We start from the raw sequence: 19,441 nt of genomic DNA, 5'->3' as shown, positions 1-19,441 counted from the left end.
CCTTGAGCGCTGCTCTTTTACTCTATTTCTATTGTGTCCTCTTGTCCTTCACGCCAAGAAATTTATAACAGTCTATTTATTGCTGGCTGCACTTACTAATTGAAATTTCACTGTTCATTACTGTGCCTGCAGAACAATCAGTCACGGAGAGATTTTGACCACCCTCAAGTTATTGTAGAAGCATGAGGCTGATCCGTTTTATTCCTGGATGCTCACTCCTCCACACCGACTTACACAACCGCTGTCTTTTATTGCAGCTTCACACTTGCAGCATCTTGACTGTACTCCAACACCATCCTACACTGAAATGGCCTCACCTCAGCATCCCAGATAGTCTCTCAGCTTCGCTTTTGAGTATGATTTATGCCAATAAGATGCTGAACAGTCATTTCACCATTTAAAACACGGCACAATCCAGTTATTGTACTGATGAAGTATAGTCCTGCACCAGAAAGACTTTCAACCTCCAGCTCTATGCATCATGAGAATTACAGCAGTACAAGTTTACAGAAACCCATTATCCTCAAATGAGTTAAGAGGTGGATGCAGCAGAGTTATAAATCTAAACCACAACTGTTCTATAACCCTTTTCCTGTTTTTCTGTCATTTGAGACTTCTTGCATTACCTGTGTTGTGTTCGACCCAGCACCAGGAGAAGGAATCAACAGTCCATAAAAACACATCAATTTATATTACATGCATATTGATCAAGCTTAAGAACTCCTCTGTCTCCCCAGGGACTGCAATGAATAGGTGGGGTGCTGTAGAAAGTAATTTATTACATAAACCCAAGCTAGTTTACAAATACAGTTTCCAGTCCTGTGCGTGTGTATAGTCGACCAAGAACAAACCCACATTTTATATTTACAGACTTTGCATACAGCTTAGTTTTCCTGTTCCTTTGTTTACATCACTGCTTCAGCATCCAAAAGCAGGATTAAAAAAAAAAAAAAAGAAATAAAAATTTTATTTATGTTTTTTTGTCAATTTCAGCCTAGTTTGTGCTCAAAACAAACAAACAGAAAAAGAGCTAGCACATGTGGTCCTAGCGACGCTCTAGACAGGCAGCCGAGAGGCCAGCCTTTCTCCTGACTGCCTAACAACAGCATTTGGCAGGGATGATTGATGGGTCCTTACAACCAATTAAGCCATCATAACAACTCTGGTAAAGCACAAAAGAAGAATGACCTAAAGCGACAACACATAAGCAGTCCCCTAGTTTTCCATCTTTTACTGTTTTTCTTTAAATACTGAGACAATATATTTAGGATTTTTTTAAGTGGGGAATAAAGTATAAAAACAAACCACAAGTCTAGGTTTCTGGAACAGGCTCTTCCCAGTAGAACAGGAAGAAGAACAGGAGGGTACAACACTGGAGGAAGCCTGAAAACTTAGGAAGGCTGGTGATTGGTAAACGCCCAATATGACTGGCTACCTATAAAAAGGGGGCTTAAATCTTACTCTGCTTGTCAGTGATAGAGTTGCACCAAACATCTATCTGGCTAATGTAGAGAACGTATTACACCCCAGTCATTTGCTTTTCATTACTTATTAACAAAACTTCTGGTTTTGTATATTTGACCTTGATGCACGCCTAAACAAAAAATATGAAGTCATTCATCCCAAATAAGGAGATCAGTGGTGTGCATGTAAACACGAAATAATCTCCTCTCCTTGTTCTTCGTCCTGGTCTAAAACCAGGGGAAGATGAGCACCAGCAGTCAGCTATGTGGAATAGGGAGGGTCTGGAGCTGAGCCACATGCCGTGCGCTCAGGTTGTACTAATCAGGGCAGGAAGCCACGACCTTTGTCATTCTCTGGAACCACAAATCACCTGCAACTGTCAACTTAGCAGTTTGATCAGATCCTTTATAGTGAAGAAAAATTAAATGCAGTTTATATTCCCCAGCATGTGGACAGGTTAGTGTCTGAGGGCATCACACTGGAGGTAAATTAACTTTGTCCTGTCTACTAAAACACTGCTATGGTAAGATGTGGGACACTCAAAGCAGCAGCTGGAATACAGGTGCTCCTGCACAGCAAACTTTTAGATTTATCTGTGTTTTATCTGCAAACAATAGTATTCACCATTATGTGACACCAACAGATTGTCTCAGTGAGAGTACAGTTCAATGTGTTTGTCACTGTAAGCATGGGATTAGCAGTAACAGAGACTAATAACGGCACGAGCTGCACATGTGAGCATGTGGCTCCATGCCTCACTGACAATGTAACACACAGACCAGAACTGTCAGAGCGTCGGACAGCACGGGGCATTAATTACTGGTGATTTGTCTGTTGCTGGGGCCATGTTTAAACAACCTTCCCAGATGACTTTAGCATTTTACAAGCAGATTTGCTCTGGTTCCTTCATCTGTCCAGCTGTGCACAGGTACCCACACACAGGTATTAACACCTGGCGATACATCCACTAGTTGCCCTTTACAGTTTAGAACTGTACTAATATACTGTGCCATCCATAGGTCATCCAGACAGGACACTAACTTTAAACACTAAAGTTTTGTTGTCCCCACTGAACAATCGCTGGAACCTCCCATGATTCTCCAGCACCTTAAATCGGTTTTACCAGTCACCTATTATTCTTTCTCTTCATCAGTCTAAGTGGCATGTTGACAAGATAGATCTGTCCCAGCATTTGGCTAGTGGCTGATGTAAGTTTCCCACCTTGATGGTTAAAGCCCACAGGTTGAGAACCTGTTTGCTGTAGTCATTTACTGTGCTCCGCCTACCCCCATCCAGCCATCTACCCACCCATCTCCATCAAAGGTTCCCAAAACCAGTCCAAGGGTAAATTCAGTCCAACAAACAGCCATTTTACAGCAGTAGTCATTTACTGCACTCTTTTGCCCTCCCTCCCTCTCCCATCTAGTATTCCCTCATTCCCTCCCGAGCCCTAGCCCCAGGTACAGTAGCCCCAGGCGAAAACAGTCCGAATATGTTGGCTTTTTACAACAGTACACATTTATTGCTCTTCTTTCCACGGCGAGCCTGCAGTGCCGCCCTGGTGGCCATCTCAAACACCTCCCGCACGCCATCCTTTGTTTTAGCAGAGCACTCCATGTATCCAAATGCTGCAATGCGACCGGCCATGTCCCGACCCTCCTCTGATTTCACTGGCTCCTGATGAAGACAAAGTCCAAACAGATAGTTTAGGAACACATCACACCATTGTTAAAACTGATAAAGCCAGTCATTAAAATAAACACAGCTCATACTAGATTTAAGGTGTTTAAATGGAACACGATTGAAGCAAAGTAATTCAGGCACCTGCTTCATCTTGGCCAGCTCACGGCGCGTGTGCTCGTCATTACGAAGGTCTTTCTTGTTTCCTACCAGGATGATGGGAACGTTGGGACAAAAATGTTTCACCTCTGGGGTCCACTTCTCTGGAATGTTTTCTGTAAACAAAAGGCATCAATAATTAGACACCTATAAAAAAAACTTTATCTGCCCATCTCTCTTGATTAAAGAAATGTTAGTACCTAATGCTAAATAACACAACAACACATAACAAATTGAGAAATTGTAACTGGTTCTGGAAATGTGGAATGCAGAGTTGCACCTTTCTAAACTAGTTAACTCCAAAGATGGAAAGTTTTTGATTTGTTTAACTCAATTTAATTAAAAATGTGACTCAGTGCAGAGATAAATTCTGTTTCTGAAGACGAGCCTCCCTATCACCATGGAGCATCAAGTGATAAAAAAAAAATCTCTTTTGATGAGGAAAACTGCTGCTTAAACAGAAATGTAGAGCCTGAAGCACAAAACTACTGTAACTGACAACACTTTGCACAATAAGCCTTTGTTTTAATATAATTGAAATATACTTCCTCTTGTTTCATTCCATTTAATTATGGGGAACCTTGTCTGCATATTGCCCTATATGCAAGAACATTTCAGTATCATGGAGGCAAAGCTTTTTATAATCATCCTGAGAAAAGCCAGCGTTTCTCATACGTGTGTGCCAGTACGTTTGGGCACATGCAAGCATTATATTTACCAGTGGCCACAACAACATGAATAGCATCCAAAATGTCTCCTTATAAAACGAAAGCAAGGGAGTGTGTCTGTAGACATTAATGTAGGTGTGCCTGATTGTGCTCACCCAAGCTGTCAGGGCTGTCTATGGAGAAGCACATGAGGATGACGTCAGTGTCTGGATAGGAGAGGGGTCTCAGCCTGTCGTAGTCCTCCTGACCCGCTGTGTCCCAGAGAGCCAGCTCCACCTGACAAAGACAGACACAATGAGGGCAAGGAAGGAAGACAGACAAGTTAAACCACTGTGATCCTGATCAACATAATGTTCACACTTAAGATCTCAGCCAAGTTCAACAGGAAGGAACTATGAAATGACAGATTTACTCTTATTCCACAAGTAGTTAGTGAATTAAAATAGCAGAAATTGCTAATTCTGACATCAATTTAACAGATACATGTGTATTTGGTTCACAATTTGGTGATTTAATTTTCTCCTACACATTTCTACAAGATAATTTGCAGAATTTCTGTTTGTACAAACATATTTACACAAAGTGCAGTATGCACATATAAATGGCACAGAGCAAACTGCACACCTAAATGGGAAAAAGAAACCACATCAAGACATTTGGAAAAGTGACAGGACAAAACCTGAGTCGGCCTACGCAGCACTGAGGTTTTACAAATCAACGGAGCCAATAAAGACTCCATGTCCCAGTATCCTATTAATACAGGAGGAGGTCAGGACATGTGGGTTTGTGACTGATGAGTTGAGTGAGTGTCACCGTTATCTAGAGCATCGCACACATACACAGCACATTAGGAACCTAGAAAGCACTAGGAGTTTAACTCCAGGAGAGAATATGTCCTCATTTCTCACATGCTGAACACACACAGAGTCCACTAGTGATAACTGGACTTCTTGAACTGTGTTTAAGCACTCAAGTGGTGTCTGAGTTTAACACATTTCATATTTTAGAACACACTAGTCTAGTGTAAGATCTAAAAGACGTGTTGATAATTACTTTGAGAGCTTATGACTAAGCTCAACCAAAGCTACCTGCAGGGACACACTATACTGTGTGACTGCTTCAATGCGAGAAAGATGTGAAAACAGAACATTACAGTTTTATCAACACTTGCTCACTTGGCCCTGAAGGTAGAATTAAAGCAATGAGCATGATTAAGCACCCAGGGAACAAAATTAGCTCCTATACCAGCACAGAAGACGTCGCTGAGAGGCAGGAAGAGAACTTAAAAAGGGTGTCAATTTCTGGAAAGTGTGAGCATTTATTTACATTATTTAAGAGCTACCAAATGGCATTTGGTCCCCACACAAAATCGTCCCAGCTCATTTACAGTGTTGCACCACTATGACATGAGAAAGGGCAGTAATGGCACAGAATTGCTGTAATTGTCTCACCTGTTTGCTGTCCACCTCTATGTCAGCAACATAGTTCTCAAACACAGTGGGGACATAGACCTCAGGGAACTGGTCCTTGCTGAAGACAATCAGGAGGCAGGTCTTCCCACAAGCTCCATCGCCAACTATCACCAGTTTCTTACGGATGGCTGCCATCCCTGGTAAAAATATGAAGAAGTAAAATGTTAAACAGTGACAGGAAGTATAAAAAAAAGATGCAACTACTTTATCAGAGCATGTAATTATGCAAAGTAAATCCACACTTGTGACAGGAGACATGCATGACCGAAAACCTAATACATACATGAAACGAAGGGTTTGTCGCGATAGTCCACTGCACGAAAGGAAGAGTGTGATCTGCACAGTGACGCATAGTGCAGGTGCATCATTCAACACTCCAGCTGACACCTTTAACCACATAGCAGGTTCGTGGACTGAGGTTCAGAGTCTCGCTCAGGCAGCAAGATATTTCCACAACTGATATGCAATGGTCCCTGTATTTAGTCAGACCTTTTCTTGAACTATTAAAAGGATGCACACTAACCTTTATTTAATTAAAATGGCCTAACAACAACCAAAAAGCCTAACCTAAAACAGTAAACCTTCTATCCTGGAGGACAGCAGCATCCAACATTAGGTTAACTTGGCTGATCATTCTGTGTCAAGAAAAAATATTTGTTTAAACAAAACAACTCTCAGAAACAGTTTGGCTTTTGAGGAAATTGGAGAGGCCCTGTTAGAAACTAAAAGAAACCAAACTAAAATATCTGTCCACAAGCCTCTGATGTGGGTAGTTGCTTTGGTCTCACAATGCACACACACATCAACATGTTCAAGGCAGGACATCTCAGCATTAAGACACCATGATGCATGGTGCAGAGCAAACAAACAAGCTGCCAAAATTGAAATGGGCATTTACTCCCAGTAAAAAGCCTGGTTTGGGAGAATATGCTTTCCAAGCTAAGTCAAGGGAAGCTGGAGAAAATGAGTGACATGTAGTCCTGCGTGACTGCCTGGAAGCAGCTAGGATCACTCCATATTGGGAAATGACATTCACCAGTGACTCAAACACAGGAACTAGGTGCGAGTGCTCGAATTATAAGTAGTTCTACATTGTACAACAGTGTAATCAATGCACAAAGAAGGACTAGAATGATTTCCTCTCATGCTTGTCAGGAACTGCACAGCAACATATATTTAAGTGTGGACATTTTCATTTACTCGTTTATCACTGTGGCACTGCTGCAGAAGGACAAAGGGGCGTCACATTCACAGGGTAATAAATCATATCTCCAGTAGGTTATTTTCTCACTGATCGGAGAAGGTGTCGCATTGTGCCATGTCACAATGACAGCCACATTTCTAGACCATGCACTCTCCATCACAGCGAATCTAATGAAGGCATGTTGGTGAGAAAACACCCCTGCCACTGTTCTTGTGAATCCATCAACTGGAATAGAGTTTTGAGATGTAACATGGGGAGACGTTAGACTTGTCTGTGTCACATCAATCCCCTTGGACCAAAGATCTGCATTTTTACAATGTAATGTTGAAAATTGCTATATAGCCAAAACAATGCATAAAAAGACATCTTTAACCTTTTCCTCCATTCATTTCTTGCCCATGCAGCGGTTTAATATGCTACTGTGACTTTATGCTCTCTGCTGCTTACTCAGGCCATTTCAGTATTTTTATAAACCACAGTACATTTTAGACATATTTCTGCTGATAATCAACCATGGCACCTGATGTGGCACAAACTCACAGCAATTACATTCACATTTAACTGACAATTCAAGGAACCTAATCTGAGTGAAGGTATTACTGCCCCTCACAAAATTTACATTCAATTTACACATGTCCCATTCATTTTTCACTGCTGTGAGGCGCTGCAACCATCCTATAAATGGTAAATGAACGCTCAAAGTAGGACAGCAGTGTCAAAAAAGATTAGACCATTCCCCCTATGACTTTAGGAAAAAGGAAAAGACAAAAAATGGGGACAGCTTTAGCCTAGAGGTGGGTGTATGTTCATGTTTGCACTGTTTGACTGGTGGGTAAAATGGCAATAATGCACGCTTGCTTCAACAACTGCTGCCTACACGACTACATCAAGATCTACTTTACAGCTAGAATGTCTCCAGATTAGCTCCGATACAATCTCAATATCTGTAGCAGACAATCTTTTGTGTTAAAAGGATAAATGCAGTAAAACACTTCCTAAGGGCATGATTAAAACAAAACACAAGAGGTGCACAGGAGAAAAGCAACAACAGGAAGATCGCCGTCAGCAGTAAAGAATGTTGTGTTTCAAGAAGCAGGAGAGGACACAATAGAGAGAAAACAAAGCACCAAGTGTAATGTAAATGTAATCTTGGTGAAATAATGGTCAGCAAGTTGACGATCTAGACTAAGGGCCTGAGCAAATAAAGGTGGGATAAACATATTCTGATAGGGGTGGCACATTATTTCACAGCTCAGGATGACAATGTTTGTCTTTTTACTTCAAATTAATAATCACAGACAAAGATCAACAGCAAAACCATTCACTGTTCTCAGGCAAGGGTCATGTTCGTGAGTTTGTCACAAAGCCACTTCAGATTCCTGGTCATTCTTAAATGAAACTGCTTTGTCAAGCACTTTATTTAAGTTTGTATGTAAAAATGAAGTGATCAAAGTTTTAATTCAAAACCAACAAACGGAGTGCATGTATTGAACTGCTAGGTTAAAATTAGCAGAGACAAAGGTATAACAACATGACCACTTCTGTGACAAACACAATCACTTAAAATAGAAGCAGTGCATTTTACCAGACAAAAATGTTTCATTCAAACTTCCCTAAGCCACTGACTGCCCCCACCTAAAAACAGATGCTCTTATTTTGACAAAGCAGCTCTTCAAACTCTCTCTAGCTAGTTATTGAACACCATCTTTGGTATGCCTTAATACTAAAACATCACTGTCATATTCAAAACATGTAAAACTGTCAGTCAAACCCTAAATGAACACTAGTATGACACAGCTTTAAACTAAAAATAAAATGGTTCCTGCTTGCCTGATGATTCAACAGCCTGTCCTTTAGAAAACCCCACGCAGGCAACAGTTGCTTCTAGAGATCTAAGTGTGTTCATAGCAGGAAATACCCTCTCTAGGTGGAAACTAGCCACAGCTGAATGGTTAACTGCCTGCTGGGTGATTTCAGTACAGAACCCTGGCATACGCATCTCCTTGAACTCCCAACAATCATTTGCATGGGTGGTGAAATTTTGAATGAACCCATTACATGGAACAGAACATGAATCAATTATACTTAATTGCTATGTGCAGCACATGTAGAAGAACAAACAATAAATGTGCATCCAACTTAGCTGTTGACTCCTCATCTACATCTAAATACAAAGAAGCTACAAGACGTGCAAATGTTCTGGAAATTACAAAACATGGGCGGAGACTGTAATTAACATGCCCATTGTATAATTAACCAAGCATTTGTATGTCAAAATGACAAATATCGGAGATTTATTTCAATAAGAAACAATCAGAGATTTAGCAACACTTATCAGCTGGCTATTTTATATAACAGCCTCAGCCACAGCGGTCTTCCGGCATTTTATTAGAAATTTTAGTAAACAACTTCAAATGTCAATGTGTAAACCAAATAGATTCATTATGTGCTGTTCAGGGGAGATATGGTATTAAGACATAGCAAAAATGTTATTCCAGAGACTGAGCTGTGCAGCAAAAATGCAATTATTTATTTTGATTTCTACCCCAATCTATAGACACCAATGCTGCCATTAGGCACATTTAAATCCATTAAATTGCATATAACTATGTGTGGACTCTTCCACTGTGTGGACACTTACCTTGACACTGTGCTGCATTCGATGCAGTCTGAGATATTCACATTGGATGATATGTTATTATAAAAAGATAAAATATCTATTTGCTGGACAGAAACAAACAAAATGACAATTTGCTGACATTTTTGCACATTTATACTATTATTCCAACCAAGACAGGTTTGTGTCAGTATCATCAAGTCGCATTTTACGTTTTCATGGCCGATTTGACACCGGAACGACGATTCGTGCGGTCTGGGAGAAAACCTGGCCAACGCACAGGAGAACTTGCGTGTCTTGCGTGTGAAGGACCTACCAGCGCTCAGGCAAACATTGTTTTTAAACCAGCAAGCCACTGGGTGGGTCACCAGAAAGATGGCGTCATCACACAGGCAACAGATGGCTAGTGTGTCCGCAGTGAGGACCGGCTTGGTCGCGCTGGTCCAAACTAAACACTGTGCGCATACGCATTTTACGTATGAGGCGGCGGCAGCCGAGGCAAAAACCTCAAAAGTCATGAATAAAAGTAAAACTTGGAATCCCACAAAAGTAGACACTGCGCTCTATTGTGTCTGTTGCGTTCAAACGTTCGAAAAATTCGCGTTAGGTGAGAAATAAAGTGGTTTAGTTACGTGTCTTGTATCACCATCTGGCCGTTATGAAGCAGCCGACGCCTTTAACGGAGGAACGGAGCCGTTAGGAAGCCGCCTTCGCAGCCTCATTGTTTGGCTATAGCTCACTGGCGAACCGAGGCCAGTCCTTAGTTTGAGCTTTGATCAAGTTCCGACACTCTGTAAAAACCACCAACAGAGTCGAACCAGGAAACTCCCGCCCAGAGACTTTTTACTGAAAATACGGCGGTTTTTCTCCGCGACACAGGAGTGCGGCGAGTGCGGAAGCCGCGCTGAATCGGCGTCGGTGAGGGGAGAAGCTAACTTGGCTACCGCCGGCTAACGTCCGTTAGCATTTAGCGCGGCTAGCACGGCTTTTCAAAGCGCCGGGTAACTTTTAAAGAAATGAGCCCGTCCGCCTTCGAACTGCACCACGCGGCGGAACGGAAACACGTCGGCAGACGCCGAGTGTTCGAGAAAGTAGTTTACCTGCAGTTTATGCCTCTAGCAGTCGAGTTTCTTCGGTATTTCTCGCTTCGCCGACCAGTCGACTTGCTCGCTGCTTCCTCCCGTCTCAACCTGACACAATGAATTATTTCACGGGAGCGCGCAGCCAGGGTTTGTAGTTTGAAGCTGGGGGAGGGGTGCCGGGCACGAGCCTGGGAGCCACACCTGCGCGGGCACTACGTGAACGAGCTCTGTGGGCAGAGGCTCGTCAGCTGTTGAGGACGTCTGTACCCTTTGCGCGACCACTTCCAGCCGTAAACACCATCTATTTTCGAGCGGGACGTTCTCAGTTTTACTGGCTTGTGTTTAAAGTCAACGCGAAAGGACCGTTTTAACGTACCAACACCGAGCTTTGCAATACCGGAGAATTATAATCACTGTTATTCTCTTTTACTGCTTCTTAAAGTTAAAAACAGGTCTCTGCAGATTACACCTTTAAATACCACTAGTATATTCCAAAATATAGACTTAATTAGACATTTATACTGAGCTATTAATTAAAGGTTCGTTTTGATTCAGCGTGAAATATCCCGACGGATAGTAAATAGAGCCAAGAGCCAGAGATTTGAGCTAATTTTCTTTTTCCCCCAATTAGAGTTAATGGAGCCAATTACAGTTTTGCCAGCGTCGCAGCTCTAACTTCAGCAAGTGTACCAGTGTACCTGCTGCGCCACCTGGTGGCCGGTTTACGCAACTAACTAGAATGGCAAGAAATAGTGTAGAATTAAAATGTAAATTTAAAAGAGAAATATAGAATTGACTCTTGAAATAACAGCTCCCTGTAACCCAGATATAACAATATATAAATGTGAAAGTGTAAATGAACTTGGGTTGTTGAGACAAGCAACATTACACTGTTTTGTGCAAACTCTGTGCATTATTATATATCTATTTTATATTTACACAATGTGCAACAACTTTTCTGTGCAACATTTGCGCAAAATGGTACAAAATTTATATTGAAACACTGCAATATCTCTTTCAATTTCCTCATACTCACTCTACCGCTGTACTGTACTGCGTTGTACTGTGCCAACACAAATCTTTTCACATCTTTTATTCTGTCGCTGTATTCTCTGTATTAAAGTTTTTTCTTATCTTATCTTAAACACAATACATAATATCATCTTCTGCAGATTATTTGTAGATTAATCAATTGAACTAGAAGTAATTCAGTTGGAGCTCATTTTTGTCCCCTGATAATTATTGACTCAACAGTAAAACTAGATTTTGTGAATATTAATTATGTGAACTTTTAAAGTTTCCTTTGCAAGAAGAAACCTGGATGAGAGTTTCTTCATGTGAACTATAACTATTTACACATAAATAGACAGAGAAAGAGAGGAGAGTTTTAAGAGTGAGGATTTTTCGATGACTCATATGTTTTGTTTCTGGTTGATTAATAAGCTACTCCTTCACCCAAACCTGTACTTCTATAAACATGACAGGTCATATGATTCGAGAGACTTGACTGTCTGCCGACCATTTGTCACTTTACTTACTAGCATGGAGAAGCAGATTTAGATGGAACTAATAATAGTCTGTATGTGTTTGTTTTTTTCTTTAAGAGTCTGTGTTTTTTATGCTGTTTTTAACAATGACTCTCTGGCAGCCAACCATGAAATATTATACAAGTAGCATAATGACTGAAAGAAATCTCATGTACTTTCATACAATCCTCCTTTATTTCATATAGATAAGGAAATCTGCAAACTAAAACAGAAAGATCTGTGCAACAATCACAGAACAGAGAAAAAGAGACTGTCATTAGTGTCAACGACATCTGTTGGTGTAACAACAGGGGTGATAAGGAAAATCAAAGTAGTCCAAACTATTTAAGGAAAATGTGAACTAACACAGAGACCAAACAGTTTAAAACAGAGCAGTGCCATCTGTAACTTTTCATTCATCTCTGTTCAACCAAAGCCTTATTGAACAACGTAAACATTCGCTCTCCTGGTTACAGTAAATGTTTTAGGGAAGATGTGAGCATCATAAAGTGAATAACCTCAATACCCAAGTAAACCAACCAAAGAAAATGAACGTGTTTTGATAAATAAAGAAAAAAAAAACATTTTGCCTGCAATAATGAAGAGCAAAGATGTACGTGACACTTGTAATATCAGCATATAAACTCTAATTTGTCCACTGTATTTTGAGGCCCCAGCAACGTAATACCCACCACTGACATCATTCATTAGGATCGCATGTGTTTCTATTGCACTATAAACGTGGGCATTGTTCTCTTTGACGACGCTTATCAAAGAGGCAAAAAAACAAACAAACTTGAGAGTGGAGGTTTTGCTGAAAGTCAGATTAGCCTGGGTCACACTGCAACTTCAGTCGGCTCCTCAGATCAAGCTACTGATAGGGGCAATCACTATGTACAGGGATTTTCTGTACTATGAACAGCTTGAATGAAAGCAGTTAGGTATCTGACTGGAGCTGAACACTCTCCTCTTTGGAGTACGATTCTAATCCATTGTGGTCTGATAGGACACTGTCTCATCTCTGTCTCCATTCTGTAAATACTATCATTCATTCACATTTATTAAAATAATGGTCCCAGTCATTCAACGCAAACATCTGCTTGCCAAAACAAGAATACAAGAACAAGGAGAAGACAGGATAAAACAGCACTTCTTCCCACTAATATGGCTTATCACTCCTTTACATCACACACTTCCATCAGGTTAAAAGCGGTTTCTTGTTGCTTAAACGTCAAGTCTGAGATATTGTATCTGAATCTGCAGTATGAGCTAATATTTGAACCTGGAGCACTCTCTCAAAACAGAACACGAGCTTGATGGATATTGGGGGAACATTTAAAACCACTGTTGGCTATGGACACCTTCAATTTACCAGAAGCACATTCCACTATGCTGGTGACAGGATAGACCCAAACATCATTAGAACTATTTATGCATATTCTTAAGTTATAAAACACAAATGCTGTGTTTTTCTTGCTTCATACTATATATATATTGTTTAAATAATGACACTTGGAGCTGTTTCTAAATGCTAATTTACTTGGGACTTGGGACCCAGCCTCATCCAAAAGGGCTGTTGCGTTTTAACACTGCTTTTGCAAACCACAGGCTACCATTACTTGGTGGACAGAAGGACGACATTAAATACTTTGATGTCTGATGTCTTGTACAGGTTGCAACCAACTCATGCAACTTGTAGGACAAGATTGGATTGTTACTGTAGCAGAACATGACATCTTCAGTAGTGATATTTGACAGAATGAATCCATTTGAGATGAGAACCATCAACTGTAGCTTGGCAATGAAATGAAAGATGATAGAAATGTGACTGAATGCATTGCTTCTCTGCATTTGCAATGGTGCCAGATGACTAATACAACCCAGACAGATATTGACCACATCTCTGTAGAGACTGCAGATCCTCATGATTTCATATACTAGAAGGTGGAATTCTAAGAGGAGGGGGGGGTGTGACGTTCCAGGATTATGTCTGAAATTAACAAGAAAATAGAATCATAACTCAAACCAAGAAGAAGCAGGATCATCATTCGCATAGCTTTGTAATTTCAACCCCAAGATGTCTGGTTAGTGCACAGAAACAACATTTGTTTTTGGAGATAGACGAAGAAACAACTTCCACTGAGCAAGTGGGGAATAAAAAAAAATAAAAACAAAACCCCCAAAACAGTCATTACTAATTCTGCTGTTCCCGACAGACACCAGGCAAATCAACATGGTCAAGAAATTTTTTTCACAACATTTCTTTAAACCTTGAAGTTTCGTTAAGTTCATCAACAAGTTCCTCTGGTCAACAACAGGTGTAGAGTACATTTCATACTTACACACATGGTTATATACTTGGAACAAGTGAATAAAGAGCTGACGTCACTTCGAGTCATTTTTGAAGGCTAACCAAAGCAGCGTGCAGAACCAGGAATTCGGCGTGAGTCTCCATCATTGTCGACTTTCTTGCCGGTCAATCAGAGAACAACTAAGGCCGCTCTGAAAACGACTTCCATAATGAATTTTGTACACCCATTCCGTCATTTATTTAGAAAGCAAGAGAAAGAGACACATGAAGCAGTGGACAGAGCTTTGAAAGTTTGTCTGGGAGTCCGGACCAGGACACAATTTTTGGTGACTCGGTTTCAAGGAGGAAAGAGGAGGCTTATTGAGTGTCCGATTTGCCCAACCGCACCGAACATTTACAAACAACACGTCTGAACTGAAAGAACTTAACAGCTACCGCCTCTCTGGGCTTCACAATGACATTGACAGTGTCTGTGAGCGCTATGTTGTGTGTTTGAACCAAAGATGTTTGCATGTTTGTTGTGTGTCAAACCGACTGTATGCCTAATAGCTGTCACTGAACATCCTAGTTTACCAGCCAGAAATGCTGAATTCGCTAGCATAGCTACCAGTGACACCAAGAGAGCGTGCGTGTCTGTACAGGTGCACTCTATACGTTATGATCTAGATGGCGCGTCCTCGAAGCTGATTATGCTGGACTCTGGGTGTTGTGCTCGGCCTGCACTTGGCACGCCGCTGCTCTGTGACATTGGAGATACAGAGGTGGAGGAGAGGGAGGCACCGGGAGCCCCTGCTGGTCTTGGCGTGGAGGCGGAAGGGTCATCTGGCAGCAGTGGCAGTGAGCTGGTTCTGACCTCGTCGTCGTCATCGTCTTCTTCGTCGTCCATACTGGGCCAGGAAGACTGGTCCTCCACACGTTTCAGCCGCTCATTCAGAGCCTTGAGAGCCAGTTGTCTGGAGAGACAGAGAGAGATGATATTTGTTAATACCAGGAAACACAGTTGTGTAAGGAGAGAAGTCAAGAGAGGCAAACTTCAGCCTTGTTTACAAGGCGTCTATATTCTCTTCATATTTATGTCTATATTTCATCATTCTTCCCTGAAGACAATAAGAATCCACGCTGAAAAATAATGAGACCAGACCAGTTAAAGCTCAAGCTCTTTCCTTCAGCACATACAGTCTAAAAATAACGAAAGCTTTAGGTGTCAACATTTCAGCAGCTTTACATGAACCTGGGAGGAGTGTGTGGGAGATTTAAAACGGAGCCTCAAGCAGCTCATCACGTTAAAAATAAAAGACAAAACAGAGGCCAATAGTGCAGCATTTTACAAAGGTTCATAAGTAAGATGCATTTTTTATAAACTGAATGCCTTCTCTAAACAAGTTCCGTTTGGTGTGTGCGTGTAAGAAATGTCATGTGGCCTTATTGTAATGAAATATGTATGACTGGTTGGAAGTGTGTACAGTCTAACACACTGGCAGAGGAGTAAAAGTAGGTGTTGCAATGGTTGTGTGAAAGAGTAGAGAACATGTGTAAACTGTTTGAGGTGTAACTGAGGAGGATCACAGAGGCTCAGCAAACCTTCCCAGAGTAAATAAAACTATGACACCATGTCTCTTTTTCTAACTCTAAAAAAGATACTATACAGATTCTGTGATGAAGACTCATTGAACTGACAGGAAAAAGAAAGGCAGTGCTTTTAGTGAGGAAATTTGAGACCAGCCAGTGCTTCCAACCAGTCTGACAGGGCAAACCACTGACCCATTAATGGAATAAAGGAAACACATTTTATGCCTGTATCAAATATTTAATGAAGAGGCAAAACTGAATTTACGTGAATGTAGTTGTTTGCTCGGACTCACCTCCTCCTCTCTGCATCTTGTGGGTCGGTCCCTGGCAGACTGATGGTGATGGAGGAGGGCGCTCCCACGTCATATCTCTTCACCATCTTCCTGCACACCTTTATCTTCACCAGAGCTGAGTGAATCAGCCCTGCCAGCAGCCCCACGACAGGCTGCACAGCCTCGGGGAAGAAACTTGCAAACGCAAAGTGGTCCGACATGTCCCCACGGCCCCTGCTGTGTCTCTGATAGAAGCGTAGGTAGACCCAGCCAGACAGAGCGCCGTAGCTGTACGCAGCCAGGGGTGCACAGTTGTCAACGAGCCCAGACAGGCGCAATAAGGCCAAGAGTAGAAGGACCAAAGCTGGGGCTGCTTTGAGTCTTACCTAGAGTAAAAAGGGAGACAGGTTTTAATTAGTGTGAGCAAAAACTATCAGTCCAAACAACTACCACTTTGTTTACAGACCACCATGGATGCCAGTTCCCACACTGGACTCAAGTTAGCTACATTCTGGAATGGGAACACCACACAATAGCTGGTTACATGCCAGGGAGGCAGAACCCTACCAGCGGTCTGATAAACATTTCCTAACTTGATAAACTGAGTTAAAATGAAATTCAAATTTTATCCATTGTAGAAATGGCTCAGCGTCTATGAAATGGGTTTGCACAGACGTATGTCATAGAAGATTGTGGAAGCTTATAAAACTTTTTTTAATGATTACGATGATAGCAGAAACAAAAACATCACAATAAATATAGGTCACTTCACAACTGGTGCTTTTCTAGAATTACTTTAAAAAAAATCTAGGTTATGTTAAAAGCTCTTGATAAACATTTGTAAAGACCATATTATTCTTTGATTCAATCAACAGCAGTACTTGATATTTCAGTACTTCACTGTACACTAAGGCATTTTTCCTAAAGTGTAAAAAAACAGTAACTAAGAGCATTTCTTTATAGTTAAAACCACATGACTTGATTTATTCATGCAACACATATTGCGTAACTCAATGAGGGATTTGTACTGTACTGCCGCATCTAACACAAGTTTGTTGTTGTTGTTAACATCTTATTATTCTCACCTGTGGCACTCTGAGCACTGTGGTATCGCCCATGGTCTGCTTCAGTGCCACCAGGACCCCTCCAAGGAACCCGGCTACTCCATGGACGCGCACGGCAAACAGGAAGTCCAGGTCAAAGGTGGCCACATAGGTGAGGAGGTAGGAGAGGCCTGCCAGGAGGCCTGCAGACACATTGACCACCGCAAAAAAGATCAGGAGCTCCAGAGCGCCCCACAGAGGCTCCAGGAGGCGTCCACAGGCCATTACTGTCCCCACATTGGCTGCCACACCCCAAACATGTTGCTCCACCACCCCATGGGTCACCAGTGTCCACACCCAGAAGTTAGGTGGAAAGAGATAACCTGGGGTCACCCCCAGTGCATATGGAGTGTTGACAGCCCATGACAACAAGTAAAGAAGTACCACCACAGCACTTATAGTTTTAACTACCACGCTGGTGCTAGCGAGGGCAGCCAGGAAGTGCTGTCGTGCCACCGGCAGATAACGATTCATTGTGGTCCGTTTGTAAAAGTGTCTCCCTTTAGCAGACGACCCCCCCAAAAAAGCAAAACAGCCGATCTTCTTTGGCGCTGCTGCAACAACGTCCGGATGTTTGTGGGAGATCAAAAGTACCAAGCAGAACAGGTGACACCTCCGAGTCCAGACAGCATCCAGTCCCACACTTCTCCGCGTATCTTCATTACAGTTTTTTAAACGGTTAAAGACAACTTTGGCAATGAACTCACTAAAGGGCTATTCCGCCTGTTCACTTTTGTTAACCCTTCAAACGAAAAAAATAAATGACTTGGAGAATGTACAACACCACTAGCTTTCTGCAACATTCAGAGAGTTAAGCGTAGTGGACAAAAGTAGTGGTTGGTTCCGGCAATTCAACAGGGCAAACTTTAGGCTGCTATCGGCGAGCCTGAAGATATGATAACGTTAGCTAAGAAACCTTTGATCTATCTGCCCAGTTGGGGACCTTCACTCACTGTAGGACACCATAAGCTTAAGGGTCGGGGTCAAATATTCAGACCTCACCTAAAGCAAATATACCACCAGCTTCTTCAGATGAGTTAGCTGGTGAACACGAGAGCGAACGTTAGCTAGCCGCCGAACTCAACGCGTCTTGAGTTACGCTGTTTTTTTATCCGCCACGAAAGAGCAAGACACGTTAGCGTTCCCCGTAATTATCCAGCTAGCACAAATAAATGATCGCCGAGAGACAGCCTACGGAGCTCCGGCCCCAGACATCCGCGCTCCGTCGGCCCGTACCGGGCCAGCCCGAGGATTTCCCTTAGCTAGCAACAGGCCTTCAAAACAATGCCGGAGACGTCTCCGGACCAGCGTCGCTTCGTGCGTCGTTCGCGGTTTTTCATACTACCTCGGCTTCATTCGTTCATTTTAAGCTCCTTTTGTCTTTACAGAACACGTCGCCCGAAAAAATTGTATTATCCTGGAAGGCACTCCTCCTCTCTGTTAGCTACCGACCTGCGATGTTTGCCACCGTCATCAGGAGACGGCGACAAGTACGTCATCACGTACACATGGACAAGACACCAAAGCACGCCGGGAAACCGAGTCTTCTTCTTCTTTAGAGTTTTGCATTACCGCCACCTATCGATAGGGAAACCGAGTCATAGCTAACAACGACTTTTAAACGCTTATCGAAAGAACTGCAGCGTTTACAAAAATCAGGGTTAAACATGTGACATGAATGTTTTTAATAGGAGGCTTGCATCATTTGCATACATTGACACTTTGACGCTTGCACAGTCCAAATGCTTTTATTACACCTCACTTGCCATTGTAAATCGGACATAATATCTGCAAAATAGACTGCAGGGGATACAATTCGCTGGTGCCTGCTTTAATTCGATTTTAAATATTTTGATACGAAAATGTCAGGTGAACACAAACCACCACTATTTCACTTACTAATAAAGTAGGATGAAGAAAACGTTTCAGTATAGATTAAAACCTAGATTTCTCACTGCATGATATATTATATTATGATCTTAGCACAGGCTAATAGAAATCCTGCTGATACCACTGATTTATGAGATGCGAGTGAAAATCAGCAACAGAAAACAGAAACTTCATTCAGTTATTCATCTGAAAGTGTCATCAATGCAGTTTTTAAATCACGTGGTCATCTAGAAGATTGATTACCAGCTGAATATTTGTTAAGAATAAATTATCTTCTCAATATGACTGTTAATCTAAGGTGGCCCATTTTTGTAAGGGATATACAGATCCTGTTAACGTATGCTGAATATTTCCTTGTGTGTGTTTAAGAGGACAGTCAAGTTCTTGACATCTGCTGCTACTAATAATGAGAATTTACCAATGG

General features: G+C 41.8%; 2 protein-coding genes across 4 annotated transcripts; both read right to left on the bottom strand.

The window, feature by feature from the left end:
• Window positions 1–759: 759 nt before the first annotated feature.
• On the bottom strand, window positions 760–10,562 carry rhoab (ras homolog gene family, member Ab). 2 transcript variants are annotated; one of them, XM_029157440.3, is made up of 5 exons: window positions 10,365–10,562; window positions 5,423–5,580; window positions 4,127–4,247; window positions 3,289–3,419; window positions 760–3,141 (listed from the first exon to the last, which is right to left on the bottom strand). In XM_029157440.3, the coding sequence occupies exons 2-5, from the start codon at window positions 5,576–5,578 to the stop codon at window positions 2,968–2,970; spliced, it is 582 nt and encodes a 193-aa protein (XP_029013273.1). In that variant the 5' UTR covers window positions 5,579–5,580; window positions 10,365–10,562; the 3' UTR covers window positions 760–2,967. The 2 variants fall into 2 exon arrangements, with proteins under 2 accessions (XP_029013273.1, XP_029013272.1); XM_029157439.3 differs by lacking the exon at window positions 10,365–10,562 and adding an exon at window positions 9,581–9,832.
• Window positions 10,563–12,045: 1,483 nt separating this feature from the next.
• tmem115 (transmembrane protein 115) lies at window positions 12,046–18,676 on the bottom strand. 2 transcript variants are annotated; one of them, XM_029157438.3, is made up of 4 exons: window positions 18,580–18,676; window positions 17,110–17,270; window positions 16,046–16,410; window positions 12,046–15,136 (listed from the first exon to the last, which is right to left on the bottom strand). In XM_029157438.3, exons 1-4 carry the CDS (start codon window positions 18,599–18,601, stop codon window positions 14,839–14,841), a joined length of 846 nt encoding a protein of 281 aa, XP_029013271.1. In that variant the 5' UTR covers window positions 18,602–18,676; the 3' UTR covers window positions 12,046–14,838. The 2 variants fall into 2 exon arrangements, with proteins under 2 accessions (XP_029013271.1, XP_029013270.1); XM_029157437.3 differs by having other exon boundaries at window positions 17,110–18,625.
• Window positions 18,677–19,441: the final 765 nt, after the last annotated feature.

The sequence above is a fragment of the Betta splendens genome, chromosome 7 (genome assembly GCF_900634795.4).
Source record: "Betta splendens chromosome 7, fBetSpl5.4, whole genome shotgun sequence".
NCBI classification, from domain to species: Eukaryota; Metazoa; Chordata; class Actinopteri; order Anabantiformes; family Osphronemidae; genus Betta; species Betta splendens.
This window is presented reverse-complemented; position numbering and strand designations above follow the sequence as displayed.

What these genes read in the sequence shown, in the direction of transcription:
- tmem115 (XM_029157437.3), bottom strand. Translation starts at nt 17,601, where the DNA reads ATGAATCGTTATCTGCCGGTGGCACGACAGCACTTCCTGGCTGCCCTC. An exon ending in CAGTGCTCAGAGTGCCACAG is followed by an intron (nt 16,411 to 17,109) that starts GTGAGAATAATA and finishes TTTTTACTCTAG; the next exon opens with GTAAGACTCAAAGCAGCCCC. An exon ending in CAAGATGCAGAGAGGAGGAG is followed by an intron (nt 15,137 to 16,045) that starts GTGAGTCCGAGC and finishes CTGTCTCTCCAG; the next exon opens with ACAACTGGCTCTCAAGGCTC.
- rhoab (XM_029157439.3), bottom strand. Translation starts at nt 9,782, where the DNA reads ATGACTTTTGAGGTTTTTGCCTCGGCTGCCGCCGCCTCATACGTAAAA. An exon ending in TAGAGGTGGACAGCAAACAG is followed by an intron (nt 4,248 to 5,422) that starts GTGAGACAATTA and finishes TGTCTTTGTCAG; the next exon opens with GTGGAGCTGGCTCTCTGGGA. An exon ending in AGCTGGCCAAGATGAAGCAG is followed by an intron (nt 3,142 to 3,288) that starts GTGCCTGAATTA and finishes TGTCTTCATCAG; the next exon opens with GAGCCAGTGAAATCAGAGGA.